General features: G+C 36.4%; 1 protein-coding gene across 2 annotated transcripts in view; it reads right to left on the reverse strand.

Annotated features, from left to right (window-relative positions):
* LOC107089823 (serine/threonine-protein phosphatase 2B catalytic subunit alpha isoform-like) overlaps positions 1 to 18,988 on the reverse strand; it is a 47,343-nt gene that overhangs the window by 25,810 nt on the left and 2,545 nt on the right. For both annotated transcript variants that reach the window (XM_015382820.1, XM_015382819.1), the window contains exon 2: positions 12,680 to 12,880. In XM_015382820.1, the coding sequence (XP_015238306.1) occupies positions 12,680 to 12,880 (201 nt within the window). The remainder of the gene's footprint in view (positions 1 to 12,679; positions 12,881 to 18,988) is intronic.

Here is an 18,988-nt window from a genome sequence, read left to right on the forward strand (position 1 = left end):
TAGATAGATAGATAGATAGATAGATAGATAGATAGATAGATAGATAGATAGATAGATAGATAGATAGATAGATAGATAGATAGATAGATAGATAAGGTAAGATTAGGTAAATGCCGAGCCTTGCCGTTTATGTGTCAGCAGCCCTCAGCCTTAAAACTGTTGCTGACCCCTAGCTTATGCCAAGTTACTGCCATCGATCAAAGCTACAAAAATATATATACATGATGTAGCTCTGATCTCATCGCTTAGAACACCCAAGAATTCATTGTGGTCAGAACACTTTAGTATTTTGTCATAATCTGTCAACCACAATATTTTCCCAACACATCATAGTGAGAAAAATAAGGCCAACATCACAATGCACCCATTAGTTCTCCACATAGAGCTATAGGAGATTCTTCTAGAGAGCCTTACCCATTCTCTGCTAATGATTGCTGCGTCATTTTTTTCTTGTCAGCATTAGAATGACACAGGCTGCCAACGAATTACAATGACAACAGATGAGGTGTAAATAGCAATTCTGCTCCGTCTTGTGCAATCTGTCGGCAACATAAAGCAATGTGTAGAAACGGACATGTAAATCTGTATGTATCTAATCAGAAGATTCCTATGCTGATACAGTGACAACATCATGGTGATGTCTGTAAACAAAGATAAGGACATTCAGTTGTTGCTGAGATCATAAACACTACAACAACCTTTTTGCGCACAATGTTTTTGTTTTGAGAAATACATTTATAGTTTGGAAATAATGAGGATTGATTAAATCCTAAAATAATCATAATATTAAAGTTCTTTGAGCAATTATATTGAGGACACGATGGTAATGAGATATCACTGTGGTCTTTAAGGCCTCCTTTCTCTGCTTCTCAGAAATGAGAAGCTGGAACCTCAAAGGGGTAGAAGAAACCCAAGCCCCCAGGGAGATGTATGCTTTTTTCACAGTGAACGCTATGGCTCTAGAGTGCAAACCTACATCTCATTTCCTTGCTGCCTTCAATTTTTCATTATCAACTCGCTCTGTCTTGTTCTCTCCTGCTCATCCTCCATCTCCTCTTGCTTTTCTGTCTCCCCTATCAGCTCCACAGTGGCCTTCGCCCACTCAAAGCTTAGAGCAATGTGTGTGGGAGACTGCTTGTGTGACTAAAGCAATCAAACACACATGCGCACATAGGTGCAGGCCCATGCACAAACACCCATGTATTACATGCAGGCAAAAGCCGCATTTAAATTCAAATGCAGTCGAGCTTACAAAGATACGAAACAAATGTACAAATGGCTGCATAAAATACTTCTATAGTTTTTCACCTCAATGCGTTCAGCATCTACTTAGAACAGTAGGGTGAGGTCGGCAGGTTTGCTTCTGTATCGACTGAAAATGCTTCTCTATATTATTCAGAGTTGATAGCAAGGTAATTAATGCATACAGCTTTCTTCATGTATATTTAATATTGTGCTACTTATGGATTTAGCAGGCATGTGAAAGTAAACAAAGCATTAATAGATCAAGAGAAGTGGTCTCAAATCAAATGTCTACAGCACTAAACCTTTAACGTAATTTAAGCTAATTATAAAACGATTTTAACAAAATGATAAAAATGTGTTTTATTGCATCCTATTTTATGTAATCTTTATTAAATACAGTATGCATTGGCAAGAACTGTCTTAAAACGGAGGTTTAAATTTAATAGGAATTCCTAAAACCCTGAAAATGGAAAGAGTTAGATTCTTTTTGTTTTTTTGTTTTAATGTGGTGTGCAGGTCAAAAAACATTCCTTATGTCTCTAATGCTGAAAAAAAATGTATAATAAATACATTTAAACAATAAATGTAAACATTTTTGTTAAGGAAGATTTGCGTCATAGCCTGCAACATAAGTTTCAGCGCGGCACAGTGCCAGGCAGGTGGCTTTTGTAAACCAAGCAGTGGGCGTGTATCGCGCCATGGATCCCAAAGGTGAAAAAAGGAATATAGCTGATGAAAACAGAGGATTAAAAGAAGAATGGATCGAATCATTTGCTTTCATTACCAATGCGGAAGAATTGCCTGCATGTTTGCTTTGTAATGAAAAGTTGTCAACTAAAAAGAGTCATTATGAAAGGCATTTCCAGGGAAGGCAGGCTAAATTTGCAGCCGAAGTCTAAATAAGTAATTTTTTCTTAAAATAAGTGCATTTTTTCTTAATTTGAGGAGGTAAGTGAGACACTTTGCCAATGGAATAAGACAATTTACATCGAAAATAAGAAATAACACTTGCATTGTCTTATTTCAAGTACATATTATTGAATTATCTTATTCTAAGAGTTAAAATACTAATTTCATTGGCAAATCATCTTATTTACCTTCTCAAATTAAGGGTAAATACACTTAATTTAAGAAATGTTTTACTTATTTCTAGATCGTTTTTGCAGTGTACCTCATGCAGCTTTCCTGGCAAACACGTATTTTCTTCCATTATGTACAGGTACAATGAAAAAAAAAAAAAAATCTGTCAAAAAAAACTGCCATGCTGTTTTTTGTTTTTTTTAATCTAATATATCTACAGTATGTAAATGAAAAAAATATTTTTTGTGGGTTCAGACAGGAAGAAATAAAACCCAATTCCAGAATGATGCAGTCTATAAAGTGCCTTCCTATCATATGCCCCTCTGCACACACAGTCATGGAAAAAAGAAGTGTAATGACTTTAGAACTAGGGTGAAGTTTTCCACTATCTTAGTATTAGTGAGGACACAGTCAGCGGCAAGCTGGATTAACTGCAGCTGTTTGATCAACTTTTCAATCAGATCTGTGAAGACACCATTGCAGTGATCAGTTTTACTACAGATAAACAGTTTCTTTTTAAGTTCCTCTTGAGATACTAGTCCTTCATTGCTGGAGATGTTCTTCATGTGATAGAAGGACGGCTTTGTTACTGTCTTTATGTTCTGGTCTGAGTCCAACACTTCTATATAAACTGAGGCTGAATGCTAACATTTGATTCCTCTTCCTTTGGTAAAAAAAATTATTAGTTAAGTTCTGATTCAGATGAAGGAAATATTGGCACAGCCATGCACTGAGTGATTATCATAGTAACCTCTGCATATCTCAATATCTTATTGAGAAGGGAAAATATGATGGAGGGATTTTAAATCATTTATAGATGGTATCCTTTTAAACTGCTTAGTCCCAAAATCACATTTATCATACACTGCAAAAAATGAAAGTCTAAATAAGAGCATTTTATCTTAACTTGAGGAGTTAAGTGAGACACTTTGCCAATGGAATAAGACAATTTACATTGAAAATAAGAAATAACAATTGCATTGTCTTATTTCAAGTACATATTATTGAATTATCTTATTTTAGGAGTTAAAATACTCATTGGCAAATCATCTTATTTATCTTCTCAAATTAAGGGCCAATACGTTACTTATTTCTACAACATTTTTGCAGTGTACAAGCACATGACTTTTATATGTTAGGTGCAACATCCCTTTCAATTATTAACTTAATCCACTTTATAATTTCCATATGCATAAATCAGCAGTGCCAACAAAGATCTGCCTCCCATTCTACTTTTAGAAATTTTAGGAACCACTAGTAAACCTGCAGATTGAGAGGGAAGTGCACTGTTAGAAACATAAGGAACAATCAGATCTCTGATCTAAGAGGGAGCTTGGCCATTTAAGGCTTTATATCTGAGAAGGAAGATTTTAAATACTGTTCTGGATTTAACAAGAAGCCAAAGAAGAGAAGCTAAGTTAAGAGAAACATGATCTCTCTTTTTAATTTTCATCAGAACTCTGGCTGCAGCATTTTGGATCAGCTGAAGGCTTTTATCTACAATTTGTGGACTTCCTGACAGAAAAGATTTACAATTGTCCAGCCTTGCATGGACTAGTTTCTCAGCATCATCCCTAGATAAGTTATTTTAAGTTGGCAATATTCCAGAGATGAAAGAAGGAAATTCTAGAAGCTTCTTTGTTATGTGATTTAAATGACAGGTACTGAAATTGTTCCAAAAATAACACCAAGATTTTTTTAATCTATTATCTGGGATCAATTCAATCCCCTCGAGATAAAGTGACTGAATAATTAGCTACTTTTTCAAAGACTATGTCAGAAAAACTATAACTTCTGTTTTGTCTGCATTCAGGAGCAGAACGTTAAGGGTCATCCAGGTTTTCATTTCTTGAAGACATGCCTGTAATCTATGTAATGGGTTAGCTTCATCTGGATTTATAGATTTAGCAGAGTATCATCAGCATAATAGTGGGAATTAATCTCATGCTTTCTAATAACCAATTAGGAGCATATATATATATTGAAAAGAATTAGTCCTAGCACTGATCCCTGTGATACTCCACAGGTAATCCTGGAGCATGAGGGAGATTTATTATTAACTTGAACAAACTGAAATCTGTCAGATAAATAGGATTTAAACCAGTCTGGTGCTGTTCCTTTAATTTCTACAATAAAAAATTTAAGTCTTTTTTTCTTTTAACATTATGATCAACTGTGTCAAATGCAGCATTGAGTCACAGGACGAGTACAGATAAAAGTCCATTATCTGAGGTCATGAGAATATCATTCTGGACTTTAACCTGAGATGTTTCAGTGATTGGATGAGCTCTAAAGCTTAAATTGAAACTTTTCAAAAAGTTAATTGTGGTGTTAGTATTCACACACTTGTTTGGCAACTACTTTCCCAAGAATTTTAGCAGTCATTGGTTTAGTAACAAAAAGAGTACAACATTTCTCCCTAGACGACTATCTTTTATTTCCGCTTGGATCATCTAAATAAGTGGTCCTCCTAATTGTCAATCATCCTTTTTATATGTTTACTTAAGGCCATCCTACGTGCTCATCCCAGTTAGCTATCTTTTTTGCGCATGCACACTTTCAAGCATATATCTGTGGTGAGCTCGCCTTTATCACCGCGGTTCTTTGAAAATGGCTGATGGTCGTAAGAGAAAGTGTCTACGAAGTGAATGAGAAGAAAAGAAAGGCCTCAGAAGAGGCACATATATCCCAGAACGTTTAACGTGGAGAGCTCTCCTCACAAGGCATTATGGGATTTGCTGTCAAAGCAACCCGCCGTCACCATAGGCTGTCGCTACCCGACAGCGCCGACTAATAACAAAGATGGCGCAGGCACTGTGCAGTGGAGGAGGAGTTACGTAATCAGCGGAGCAAAGAGCAATGAACATTCGTCCGAACAGTAAGTTAACTGAGTTTGCTACAATGTCCATTATATACTGTATATAGTGATTGAGGACTTTATGGATTAGGGCGGACATACTAGCACAGTAAGCTTGTATGAGCTACGAGAACAGCAATTTGTAAACAGAGCGTGCAGAAGGAGAATTGGGTTTGTGCTCTCGCATGTGCATTCTTTTTTAAAGAGGAGTGACAGGGGCTTTTATTAAATGTGCAAAAATCCTCCACAATCACTTTAATTGCACTAATTCTTTTAAAATGTTTCGAATTAATCTGAACTGAAGTCCTAGCCCCTGTATTAAAGCTGAAGTTGCTTAAGCATTAATACTGGTTATAATATATTGATTTTATGTTCTTATCTAACCTTATATGCAATTAAAACTTCCCTATATTTTGGCTTGGTTATATTTTTATCCAATACATTTCACTCTGAACTATCTGTTACAATGTGCCTCATCCATTTCCTCACCATGGTCTTAAATGCTAACCTTTAGTACAACATACTGATTAATTGATATATTGACAGCCAAAGTATCTCCAAGTATCCATAACTTTGATTACTCAAGTAAATGAAATACTGGCGTTCCATTATCTTAAAATAAACGTGTCTATGAGAGATTGATACAAGTTTTTTTTGCCAATACCAATTATTTTGACATTACTCTAACCAATACCTGATATATGCTGCCAAATTTTTGGGACTGATTTTTGAAGCCAAGGTTTTTCTTCTTCTATTTACATTGTATCTTTTATCTGCATCGGCCGACGCCGATACAAGAACGAAAAATGTATGTCACTCAAAAATATAGGCCATCCGCTGTATGAGTCTACCTCAATATTCTATTCAAATTTTTCCTGAAATGACCTCAACTATTTACCTTACATCCTGTTCGCCTACATCAAATAAATAAAGCAATAAACAAAAAACACTACTTAGCTATACTTAAGTTAGATCTCTGCTTAAATTATGACCAAGATCAGCACCAAGAGAGTTATCCTATTTGAACCAAAACAACAGCAAAGAGCAAAAGAATACATACTTAACATGTTCATCCTAAGAAACACTAAAGAACTGACTGTGTAGAATAATTACCAACCAAACTGTTACCCCCGGGCAAAATTTTACCACAAAGTGATGTATGCTTTTTAAGTTGTTTGAAAAATGTGTTTTTCTCTGGTGTCCATTAATTTCTTTTTAGTATAACATTTCCTATGAGTTGAATTGCTCTATAATTCAGCAACTACACAGGCAAAAATACAACCAACAAATGCGCAGGCCATTCCATATATTAAGGCTCCTAGTATAAACACCTCAATTTGTTCATGTTGTTCCGTCGTTTTAAACATTTGAATTATTAATATGGGTAGGTTTTGTCTAATAAGTATTTGCTATCATTTCCTGACAAATGAAGACATACGTCTGTCTAATTTTCTTTACATGATCTCATTCCCACTTTCACGGGTGGTAAAGTGAAGGTGTTGAGACTAACTTATTAAATAATGGGTTATGTTATCTGTGTGACACTAACTAGCACTAACCAATTACTTTTTAAAAGCCAGTTACACTTGACTCATTACGCTTTAAACAGATTTGTTAATCCTTACTCAACTTGCATACACAAGGATAACAGTCTTCTAGTGTAAGAGCATGTGACAGCAATGTGCACATGTAAGCATACATGGTTCATAGAGACGCACAACTTCAGCATTAACACAGAGCAGAGACAATGGTGCAGAGCCAAACATTTAATTCCTAGAGAAAAAGCACTTGCTGAATGATAAATGTTTCTGTGATTTTTTCAATATCTACAGGAACTTTACAAATGTCGGTTAGAAGTTTTAATTTAAAGGAGCTCTGCACATCATCTTAATACTGACTCACAGCTGCTGCCTTTAATTGAGACATGTTCTTTACATTCTCAGGGATGAAATTATTTTACTTGCTGGTAATGAAGGCTGTCAATGTCAAAAGAACTAAATGCCATAACATCTTTTTTTTCTTTTTATTATAAACATCTTCACATCTACTGATTAATATTGCAAGTTAGTTGGCTAACCACACACTCCAATATATTTAAGATTAGTTTTCATAATTTCATATCTGGAGGCCTTTTAAATAATTATATAATTTATAAATTAATAACAAACACCTTACATTCCATAATTTAACCTCTAGTAGTTTTTAATAATAATAATAACAATAAAATTTTCAAAATTCTTCAGCATTGTAAAGCATAAGAAATAACTGCAAGGTTACTTTGGCTAGTAACGAGTTACTCTCAATGAGCTGTAACAGAGAGAAGGAACTAAAGAAATACTTTTTTTAAGTAACTTGCCCAAGACTTGCCCAAGACTGGTTAAGTCAAAGGGTCAGTTAATTTATAAAACCAAAGAAAACTAAGCTAATTGATTACTGATCAAAAGCTCCTCAACACACTAAAACGTACACAGACAGATAATCGGCACCAGTTGTGTACCTGACCTGTACATCCCTGCTACTTTATATTGTGGCTGCATATTGGTGGAAACAAAAACATTAAAACTCCATGGGGAAGCATAAGGATCAGCAGTACTGTACATGAAATATGCCACCATTTCATTCATGCATTTATTCGAGTGCTTTAATTACGACTGGCACTCCTTTATCTGTACTTTGTCAGTTTTTTGTTTTGAGTGCTAGGTCCTACAATCTACCATTTATAGACTCTTCAGGAAATAAGTTAAGCGGAGCTTTGTATAGTTATTTTCACAGATAAATTCACAAAGTGCAAGTCAAATAGGTACAAATATAGGCCTAAAAACAAGAAAGTAGAATGTAGCCCACGTGGGTGTTTAACATAGAAATACATAGAATAAAACTATTAATTCCTCCCTTCCCGCTTCATTAAATGCAACACTTGAGCAACGCGACTCTACCCGCACGCATGCCTTCTGCTCCTTTGACGTTCAGCCAATCGAATTACGTGTGGCTCCTGATACAGACTCTCCAGATTACCCGTTTGTTTTTGTATGTAAATGCTGATTCAACACAATGGTGTTGAACCTTAAGTTGTTCTGGCTTGGCTATTTTAAAGCCTCGCTTTCAAATGGCTGCAGTCAACATGACAATGCTTCTGGAACAGCATCTAAGCTTTCTTAGGACCCAAACCAGGGATCTTATCACAGTAATCACAGCCCAGCAAAATGCAAAGGTCAAGAAGCTCCTCATGGTTGAGTTGCAGGTCCTCTAACAGCTTATCTAATGAGTATTCAACAACTTCACTATCCCTCTTGGCATTCAGCTGGCATATGAGAACAGCAGTTCTAAAGGCCAGTGTGTAAATGTCCTCGGAGGCCACTGCACTGATATCTGACAGAACGAAAGTGGAAAAGAACGACATAGCTCTTCATCGAGAAGGATAGGAATCACAAAACATGCTGATGTAGTTCGCTGAGATGCTCCAGTGCAGTTTCTTATAAGGAAATCAGGGACTATAGGGGTAAAGTGATTGCCTTGGATAACTTGGTGGTTTTAAACCAGTTCTGAGCAGCGACATCCTCTCTGAGCCCTTAGACCGGACTCTTGTTGCACACGGTGACCTTCCTTAGACATGACATTAAGTTGGTCTTTGTGTTGGATGGAAAGCTGATCGCAAAACTGGCTGATGTAATTAGCTCAGATGCTCCAGGTTCAGTTTCCTATAAGGATATCAGGGACTATACAAGGAAAGAGATTGCCTTGGGTACCTTGGTGGTTCTTAACCAGTTCCAAACAGCAACACTTTGCTGACCCTTTCCGACTGGACTCTTCTTCAGCACACTGACCTAATACATATCAAAATCAAAGTATTTTCCTTGGTCGCTATGCATTCTCGAATACCACAGTAAATTATAAAATTCTCCCATAAACTGTATTGGCTCGTTGATTTGAAGTAGGAATGCTATCAGCGAACTTGGTGAAGTGGTTGGTAAGGACAAGGATATCACGTGTGTCAGGCTAAAAAAAAATCCAAGCATAGGCGTTCTAACTGTCCCAATCTTGTGACGTTTACCAACAGAGCAGCACCATCTGGTAAAGCCTTTCCTCACACAACGGCCACAGGTCTTTATTTTTTGCTCTACGTCCATTGCCATTTTAACGTTCAGGACCAAGCCACTAGCTCTACTCAGCTCTAGCCTTGACCACTCTCTTAGCAATAGTGGTTACTCTGCCAGATGGCTTTCATGATTTCCTCAGATAGCATTGGCATTGGCGGTGTGCTGGAAGATGAACTGGTGGATGAGTTCAGAATGATTGCTGGAGCAGGGGTGTGGTCTACTGCATCACAGTTTTGATTTCCTGCTCTGGAAACAGTTTAAATTAATAAGTAGACAATATAGCAAACAAATGATTTCCAGTAGCATATAATATGGCTGTAGTAAGTATGTAGGTCAAGAGGTTGCTGTCGGTTACAGTGCAGTTGACGCCATATACATAGTCTTTGAACTTTTCAGTCACGCTCAATTTCAGGGCAAGCAATTCAAGTTTATGGGCGGGATAAAAGGCCCAGCTGTCATAGGCTATGTTTCCTTCTTGTTCCTGATATAAGGCAGGCATCACCTAGTCCAGTTACACTGGCATCAGTATGCAGGACATTTGGATGGTATGGTTCAGCAAACACAAGCTGGAGCAAAAAGCTACATTTTTAAGCCTCACCAATTTGTTTTCAAAATAAAGACTGCAAAACATAAAAACCTCTTTAAAACTCAGGAAGAATCCTCAGAATGTACAGAACCACATCTTCACAGTGACTGCAGCAAATTTTGACTGAATCAGTTAAAGCATATTTGATCCAGCAAGGTTTTAGTGGACAGTGTCCCAGGCGGATCGGTGACTTTGGCACAGACGTGCCAAAAGTGTCCAAAACTTTTTAAATGGAAGATTTTCCTCATAAAAAGGAATCTGATCTAATACAAGAGCTGAATTTCATGGTGTTGTTACTTTAGCATATAAAAGAAGTGGGTTTTTTTCATGAGATTTCACTGTGTTTTAATCACATTTTACCAGTATACACAGCATATCAATAAACCAAAGAAAATTAGATGTATTTTATATTTTTTTCTGATAACACGAGATATGTGTCCAACTATACAACAAAAATAGAAAAAAAGTACACATTGTTCTGCAGTAACTAAAGTGTAAAAGTAAAGTGTGGATAATGTAAAAGCTTTATAAAGTTGCCTAAATTAATTCCACATACGGTAGTTACAGTGAGGAGAGGGTGTGTCTGAAACTGCAGTCATTGTAAATTTTTTTTTTGTTTTGTTTTTTATTACCAGATCAGATTTATTTCCTACTCTATTCATGAGCACACTTTTTGAAATAGCAGACACATGTAAAATAGCTAAAAATGTAAGATTACAGCAGATAATTTGATCATCTCTGTGTTGTAATAAAATGAATGATTCTTTTTTGTATTCATGAGGGTGTTGATCATAGAATAAAACAGGTAATGTAGTCACCAGTGATCCAATGTCAAGCAAGCACTGGTAGGTCTGACCAGCAATACTGATTTAAGATCCAATCATTCCTCAAGGCAACATTTCTGCCCCCTCTGGTTTGTAGTAGCTTTGCAAACATTCCTCCTCATCTTCTTTGGTGCAGGACAGGGTGGGTCTTGCACAGTTCCTATTTGTCCCTCAACAGGAACCAACTCTAGTTTAAATACTGATGGGAGGAAGGATTTTGTCTTTGCCATTTCTGTTTTCTTTCGTTGATTTGTGTGTGCTTGGTGTTAACTGTTCGGTTCTGACTTTGTAGTCTTACTGTACATGTCCATCTTCTCCACAACAGAAGCAGAAACCCGGCTTTAGAATTAAAGGTGGTACAGTGTCTGAGCGTTTCATCGAGTAAATGGCTGAAAGGAGATGGAGGATTGTGAGGAAGTTAGAGTGGCTAATTGCTATTGTATTTCAACCATCAGTTTTGTGAGAGTGGACAGTGCAGCACAAACTCCTTTCCTTTCTTCAATTGCTGTCACGCACAGAACCTTTTTCTTTTGATGGTCCCAGACTTTTCATTTGTTCAGCTTTACTGGCTTCCGTTCTTCTGTTCTTAACAGTAACCAAAGCTCAGCAAAACAGGGTGGGTTTGGCTTGCGTTGCTTGAACTAGAGCTCTGAAATTAGGTTGTTATTCCATCATACTGTGTTTTACTCCTCCATGCTTCACAGCCAGACCAAGAGCTTACTTGCTACTTGCAGGTAAACAGATGGTTTCTGTAGTGCATCTTTCAAGGTGTCCATTAATTTGGTGTATAGCTCCTCCCTGTCCTGTACAGCTCCATAGGCAAAGTACTGGATGTAAAATTTCAGAAGGCAAATCTGGGCTGAGATGTTTAACAATGTCCAAAGCAGGCGGCAGTAAGCTGTCAATGATATATCTGGACCTGGATCTTTAAGGATGAGAACAGTTAAATGGCATGTGTTGAAATCCACTTAATGTTGTGGGCTTGGTACAGCAAAATTGATATATATATTCCTGCATAGTGTCCTCCGACCAAATTTCAATGAGAGCATCGGTTTCGGCATCCTACGAAACCAAATGTCGCACTACGCTCATTTGATGGGGTCCCTGAGCATGACCCTTAACCTCAGACTGCTCCCCAGATGTCTGTAAATAGGAGCAGACGAGGTCTGCCAATGCGCTCTTTGTTATCAGAGAACCAAGCCACAACTTAACCATGCCAACCATTGAACTAGTATCAGTTTAGCAGAGTTCATAAGTGGCTGGCATGGTCCAGTTCAGTTACCGTGTTCGGACCATTCTCTCTGCCCCATTTATACGCCAGTGACTATGTCTGACTATTAACAGTTTTATTTTACTCATTTATTTTTAACATACAATTATTGTTGTAGGTTACAAAAACAATAAGTAGAACCATCAACAAGAAGCTTGACTAAATAAAAGTCTTGTGTTTTTTCTTGTTTCTTAATACAAGAAATGTGGATATTATACACAGATGTTCATTATTGTCTCAGTGATCAACCGCTAGTACTAAAATGAAGAACACAGGTGTATCTGAACATAAATTATCCATTTAAATTTACTTTATACCATTTTATTGCTATTGTGCTCTAAATGATTTTTCCCACCAAACAATGTGGGAGTATATCTACTGAATAAATTTACTGAAATAAATTCTTAGATAAAAAAGTTTTTATGTTTTTCATATTTGAGTATAAGCTCCTCAAATATAACATAAATGTAATTAAAAGCTATTTACACATTTCTACCAAAGGTAGTGATACATATCCGGGGACAAGTAAATTATTTATAAAGGTTGAAAAACAGTTTCACTTAATAATAACAAGTGTGGTTTTAACTTGTGACAATGCAACTTGTGAGAAACCTGTGCAGTGAGAGAGCTCCAATGTCTTAAATTACTGTAGGGGGAAAAAAAACTGCTTTTGTTCTTATTGAGTTTGTCTAAACTATCTCACAAGAATCTCTACTATACCTGTAACTGGTGCCTCGATGTCAAGAATAGTTTTCTCCTGGCGGAGGATGGCTGCACCCTCATTGATGATTCGAAGTGCCACAGCTTCCTCCACGCGGCCCTCCTTGGTCAGGTGAGCTTTCAGGAGATCCACACGAGGTTTGCCTTCACAGTCAAACACTTCCTTCATTGTAAGGCGGTGGCTCAAGGGAAAGGGGACAGCTAAGGAGAGAGCACAGAGGCAAATATTGTCATTTAACTAATGGGCATATGACAGAAAAATCATTTACTGCTAGAGCTTCCAAAAATCCAATTCTTTTTATTCAAAATATATAATCTTTGTAAGCAGATAGGCTATTTAATACATTTTATTGAAGTGCAGTTGAATAATTTTCTGGTTTGTACGTAAAACAAACAGTTCACTTTCATGGTTCTCTAAAGAGTGCAAGCATTAAATCTAGCCAAAGGACAGTCTGTGAAACTGTGAAACCCAAGCACTGATCATTACTTAAGTGATGACAGGCAAGGGATATTTTTTTTATTTTTTCTTTATTTTGAATTTTCTGATTATCTCAGTTTGACCACAAGTGGCTAAGCCCATGCACAAACATTAATCTAGAAATACTCTGGCCCAATACAAATAAATCCTTCTAAGTGTCAGAACCATGAATAATTTACATTGGGAGAAAATGTAAGTCCAGTTGCTAATCTACCGCTGTGTGAAATATATAGCTACAGTACAATAATACACATTTATGAGCAACATGAACATATGTTATAATTTTATAAAATTATTAAACTCAGTGTGTAAAGAGGAGCTTTCTGTCAGATTTCTGTGTTGTGCAACAAACAGGACCACTCAGCAGAGCCGAAGGAAGAAGAGACAAAGAAAGAGACTCTGAGCTCAACATGATGAAGATGGTCGTTAATAATAAATGTTAAACTAGAGAAATCTCAAAGCCACTACTCCTGGGATAATGAGGCAAGCCCCTGCAAGTGTGGTTAGAGGGCCTAAAAATTTTCACAGAACCAGTGTGTATCTGTGATGGCAACGTGTGCTTTAACACTTAACCAGCAAGTACAAACTCAGCAGCGTTGAACGCACTGCAGAGGAAGTGAATGAACTCACTACATATAACAACACAGCCTGAAAAGTGATCAGAACCTGTCATTAAATCCCATATCAAAGAGGTTTCTAGAATTTCCTTCTTTTACCTCCAAATTATTGCAAAAATGAGAAATATTCTATCTAGGGGTGATTCTGAGAAACTAGTCCATGCATTACTTCAAGGCTTGACTAGTGTAATTCTTTATTATCAGGAAGTCAACAAACTAAGCCTTCAGCTGATCCAAAATGCTGCAGCCAGGGTTCACATGAAAATTAAAAGGAGATATCATATATCTCCTATCCTAGCTTCTCTCTATCGGCTTCCTGTTAACTCCAAAATAGAATTTAATAGAATAAACTCCAGAAGAATTCCCCTCTCACATATAAAGCCTTAAATGGCCAAGGTCCGCCTTATATCAGAGAGCTGATTGTACCTTAAGTTCCTAACAGAGCACTTTGCTCTCAATTTGCAGGTTTACAAATGGTTCCTAGAATTTCTAAAAGAAGAGTGGGAGCAGATCTTTAAGTTATCAGGCTTTTCTCCCGTGGAACAAACTACGAGGTTTAGTCTATGAGGCAGACACACTGTCTTCTTTTAAGGCAAGGCTTAAAATAATTTTTGATAAAGCTCATAGTTAAAGTAGCTCAGGTTATCCTGTGCTATCTCTATAGTTATGCTGCTATAGACTTAGACTGTTTGAGGACATAGGGACCCCTTTTCCCCCTTCTGCTTCATTCTATTCTCCCATTCTGCATCATTCTATCTCTATTCTCCTATTCTGCAGTATTTGTTAGTTCAATCTCTAACGTTATACTCCCTGTTTTTCCTCATCATAATAATTTCATTTGACCAGTTCCTGTTTGGCACCATCCTGGAGAGAAATATCAGCTGTGCTGCTGCCAACAACACCTTTGTTTATAGATCTTGGAGCCTGGCCTGTTTTTCAGTGTAGTCCTGTTTCTCAGACTGTAATGGTCTGTATGTGCTCTCATTCATCCTCTGACATGGTAGCTGGATGGGAGCTCATCTACCTGGCTATGTGTTTCTGGGAAGGGGCCGCTTTTGGAGCTGGTTGACAGTTACATTTTGGATCCTTTAATCTCAGTGGGCCTCTGCAGATGGCCGCTCACACTGAGCCTGGTTCCGCTGCAGTATTCTTTTTGTTAAAAGGGAGTTTTCCTCTCCACTGTTGCTACAAGCATGCTTGGTGTGAGGTATTGCTGTCGAGTCAATTAGTCCAAACAGTGGGCTTGCTTGCTTAGATTAAAAACTTTGAACCAATCTGACTGTATGATGTGGTTGAACTGTCTTTGTAAAGTGGCTTGAGATGACACATGTTGTTAATTAGCGCCATATCAATAAACTGACTTAAATTGAATATTTTATTTAATATATGTAAAAAGTGTTTATTATCAGGTGAAATTTATAAAAATTAATTGAAGTTACTCAATATTTTCAAATTAAATCAACAAATCAGAAAATAGAGTAACATGTATTTTACACTATATAGTCCTACATCTTCTAAATAAATCATTAGCTTATCAAGCTTTGAGAAGTTTCTTCCTAAAGTTAAATGGAGACAAGGTTTCCTATATAAGCAAATGCTCTAGAAAACCTTAATGTAAAATACAGTTTATGTATCTGGAGGCTGAGCTAACAGCTTGTCCAAAATGCTAAGCTAAAAAGGAAAAAGGAAAAAATAAATACTTTTTAGTTTTCTTCCATTTCTAATGTCACTATCCCCTTAGAGGGAGGAAAAGCTCTTTAAGCCCCCAAAACTGGAAAGCCCTGCTAACTACTCTTGACCCCTTCACTCTCACTCCAAACCCAGAGACACAATTCTAGTTTTCTATAAAAAACATTATCGATTTATTCATTTTATTAATTTTAAGAAAATACTACCAGTGTTAGGAGAGATATTCCTGGCTTTTACTATGGATTTTTGTTGTTGGAAATGTCCCCAGATTTGATTTCACAAATCTGGTCATCTTATATTCTAATGAACTAATCACAGAGATGTCAGGCATATAGTCTAAAATAATTGCTAGTATATGAAGAGCAACCTGATGCTGTAAAACTAATGGACACAGGACAAGTTAATGGTTTGGTGCCAACAGCAAAAGTAAAATGTCTGAAGTTAAATGCCTAGTTTCGAAAAACTACTAGGCCAATGCTCTGGTTCTCAAAACAACCTTATACATATGACAGAGTAAACATCATAAAAACTTAATCTAAACTTTCCTTTTTGTCATAGTTCCTTAACTAACAAGAACTATTTCTCTCTTTCTAACAGCAGGGCATTGGTTTTGGAACTAAGATAACCATTTCAATGAAATGCATTGACCAGAGGATGAGCTTTATATAACAACACCTATTCAAATGACCAATTAAGACGTTTGGTAACTAAATAACAGCCATTACAATCTGAACTGTACCTACTTAACTATTTCCTAGTGCTTTAGCAATGACTTTTAAAATTCTAGGCCTACAAAGTGTTAAACAAAGTGAGTAAGATGTTTAGTTTAAAGATGCATAAACAAAAAAAACGCTTTTAAGGAACGTAAGTGAAAACATGCAAATAAAGAATACATAACAGAGAACATGAACTCAAAGTACCCTCATTGGTTGCCCTAACTCTTGTGAAGTCGCCAGCTTTAAACATTTTTTATAAGGTTATTTTGGAATAAAGATATCTTAAAAGTAGTAAAATATGAAAAAGATGAGCACAACATATCGATATTTAGCTGACAAACTTTAATTAATACCGATATACCTCTGAGGAGAAATTCAAACTGAACCTGGTATGTGAACTAAACAATATTGATGTGCTTTTTAACAGGAAAACAAGACAGAAAAATCCATAACATTCATACATTTATTTTTCCTTTTGAATTGTTTTGTGTAGAAATCCCATCAATCTATGGTCCAATTCTTCAAAAAGAGTTCATTATAAAATCAACAAAACTGAATTACAAATAAAATGAAATGAGTAAAACAAAAATATAATCTATGTAAAATTGTCGTCTATATTTTCCTAATAATCTTCTTTAATGGTTAATAACACTGAAATCCTTAATAAATTATTCCTGCCCCTTATGCAATGTTCTTCAACCAAACCGTATGAAGAAAAGGCTTAGTACAAAAGTATACTGATATAGATATGTGGTGCAGAGATGAAACGCTGACTTCTGCTCAGCGCTGAGCTCAGCTGAGCTATGAAATACTGTATGTTGCCGGGCAACAGCAGCAGCAGGGGCAACAGCAACAGCAGCTGACTGTTGGAGCGCAGCCAGTGGTGCTCCAGAAAACTGCAATTTGCACTGGAGTTTCACATGGGTACAGAGATTTATTAGACAAGGCTGCGCAGCTGACAAGACAAAATCAGCTCTCAATAAAACTCATATTGTGTTCATGATGCCTAAGAAATAATCCGAGAAGAAATTCTTAGGTAACTACATTTTCAATCTGTATTGCAACTGAAACATGTACAGTGGGTAGAAATGAAACTGATAGGTGTATTCCTATCTTACCTAACAATGTCATCACTGTGGATACTCTTGAGTGATTTAAAGATAAAAGGAGGAGGGGCTCCGAGAGGAAAGATTGTGTACAGGTAGAATTACGGCCTCATGCATGTTGACGTTTACACTGCTGCAGAAAACAAACTGCACAAGCCAGCAGAAACCAAAGCTTTCTGTGCTCTGTCAGGTCAAAGTGTGTATGTAAAAAAAACACCAACAACTTGAGATAAATCTTGTGTTCTTTAGGTTACCTCTATGCCCATAAGGATAAAAATATCCTTGTCTCATGTAGTGTGAACGCACCTGAACACAATAACTCACTATTTTCTTGAGAGCATACTTTGATCAACTGATGGCTGTTTGATTCAGTTCCTAATGTTTTTTTTTTTTTTTTTTCCCCCACCGGGAACTGTAAAAGGAAATGGCTGTCTCTACAAAGCTGGATACCAAAATAGCAAGAAAAGATAAAAGTGACAAAAGGAATATCCACAAGCACAAGAAATGACTCTATTAACATACTTAAAAAACCTCCAGAAAATAACTAGATCCTGGATTTAAAGAAATGATTTCTTGTTTTAATCAGTCATTAATGTGGAAAAAATGAAATTTAAAGTAAGACAAGTTTGTATACCATACGCAAATAGTATAAACGTAACAAATACAAAACACTTTCAGAGTTTTAGACTCCTCAAAGTGCTTGGTGTTACATGATCATGTTACAAAACCAAAGCAGTTCAGCCAGAAAGCCTGGCTGGGTGCCATGACTGAGATGGACCTTCTGTTTGCATAACACAATTTTAAGCATTGCTGATAAATTCTTTTCTTTTGTCATTTTGTTCTTCAAGCTGCCATACATACTTAGAAATAAGTCAGTAGATGCCTGCCATGTAGAAGAGAACTATATTAGTAAATAAATCATTTAACGTTACATAAGTTTAAATGAATCCCCGTTTTCATTTTCTTTCTCATTTGTTTCCAACTCTGAAGAGTTTGGTATTTTTGGTGCTACCAACTCTGTCCAACACCAAGAACTGCCACTCAAATTAACCTTCTGGTCTCCAGTTACTACCTTATGAATTGTGCCACATTTGAGGGTTTAGTGAGCAGGTTGGTTTTGCCCATTCACACTTCCTGTTTGACGTTCTCATTTCCTTGAGTCATTTAAGTTATAAGAAATGACACACAGCCTTTTTTTTTTCAAACAAAGGCTCTTTGGTGTCTGAAAGAACAGAACAGGACCACAACAGCCTAGAACCTATTTTTCATGCTGGTCCCATGTTTGATCTAGGGATCTGATTCTTTAACCAACATTTTTCACAAGTCAAACCAAACTGGTTGTGTTATGCTATTTGGGAAAAACAACATATTAAAGATGTTTCCAGAATGTTAAATATGTTTTAAGTAAACTCTACAGGCAGAACCTTCTATCGGTGCCTATGGTCTCTGAGAGTTCAGATTTGGGATTGCTGCTGGTTTCATCTTGATATTTATCTGCAATAATGACATTGTTATATTAGCTCAACATTTAATGCTAGTGATTAACATTTAATCATTAAAAGAAAAAAATAACAAACAACAAAAAGATTTTATTATTTTTGTGCTAAGAATATATTTATTGGTTATATTTTTTGTTTATTATTTACTCAATTAATTAATAAATGTCGGTATTTTTTGTACTGTTTATTACAAGCAAGGTTTAT

The sequence above is a fragment of the Cyprinodon variegatus genome, unplaced genomic scaffold (genome assembly GCF_000732505.1).
Source record: "Cyprinodon variegatus isolate N-32 unplaced genomic scaffold, C_variegatus-1.0 Scaffold267, whole genome shotgun sequence".
Lineage (NCBI taxonomy): Eukaryota > Metazoa > Chordata > Actinopteri > Cyprinodontiformes > Cyprinodontidae > Cyprinodon > Cyprinodon variegatus.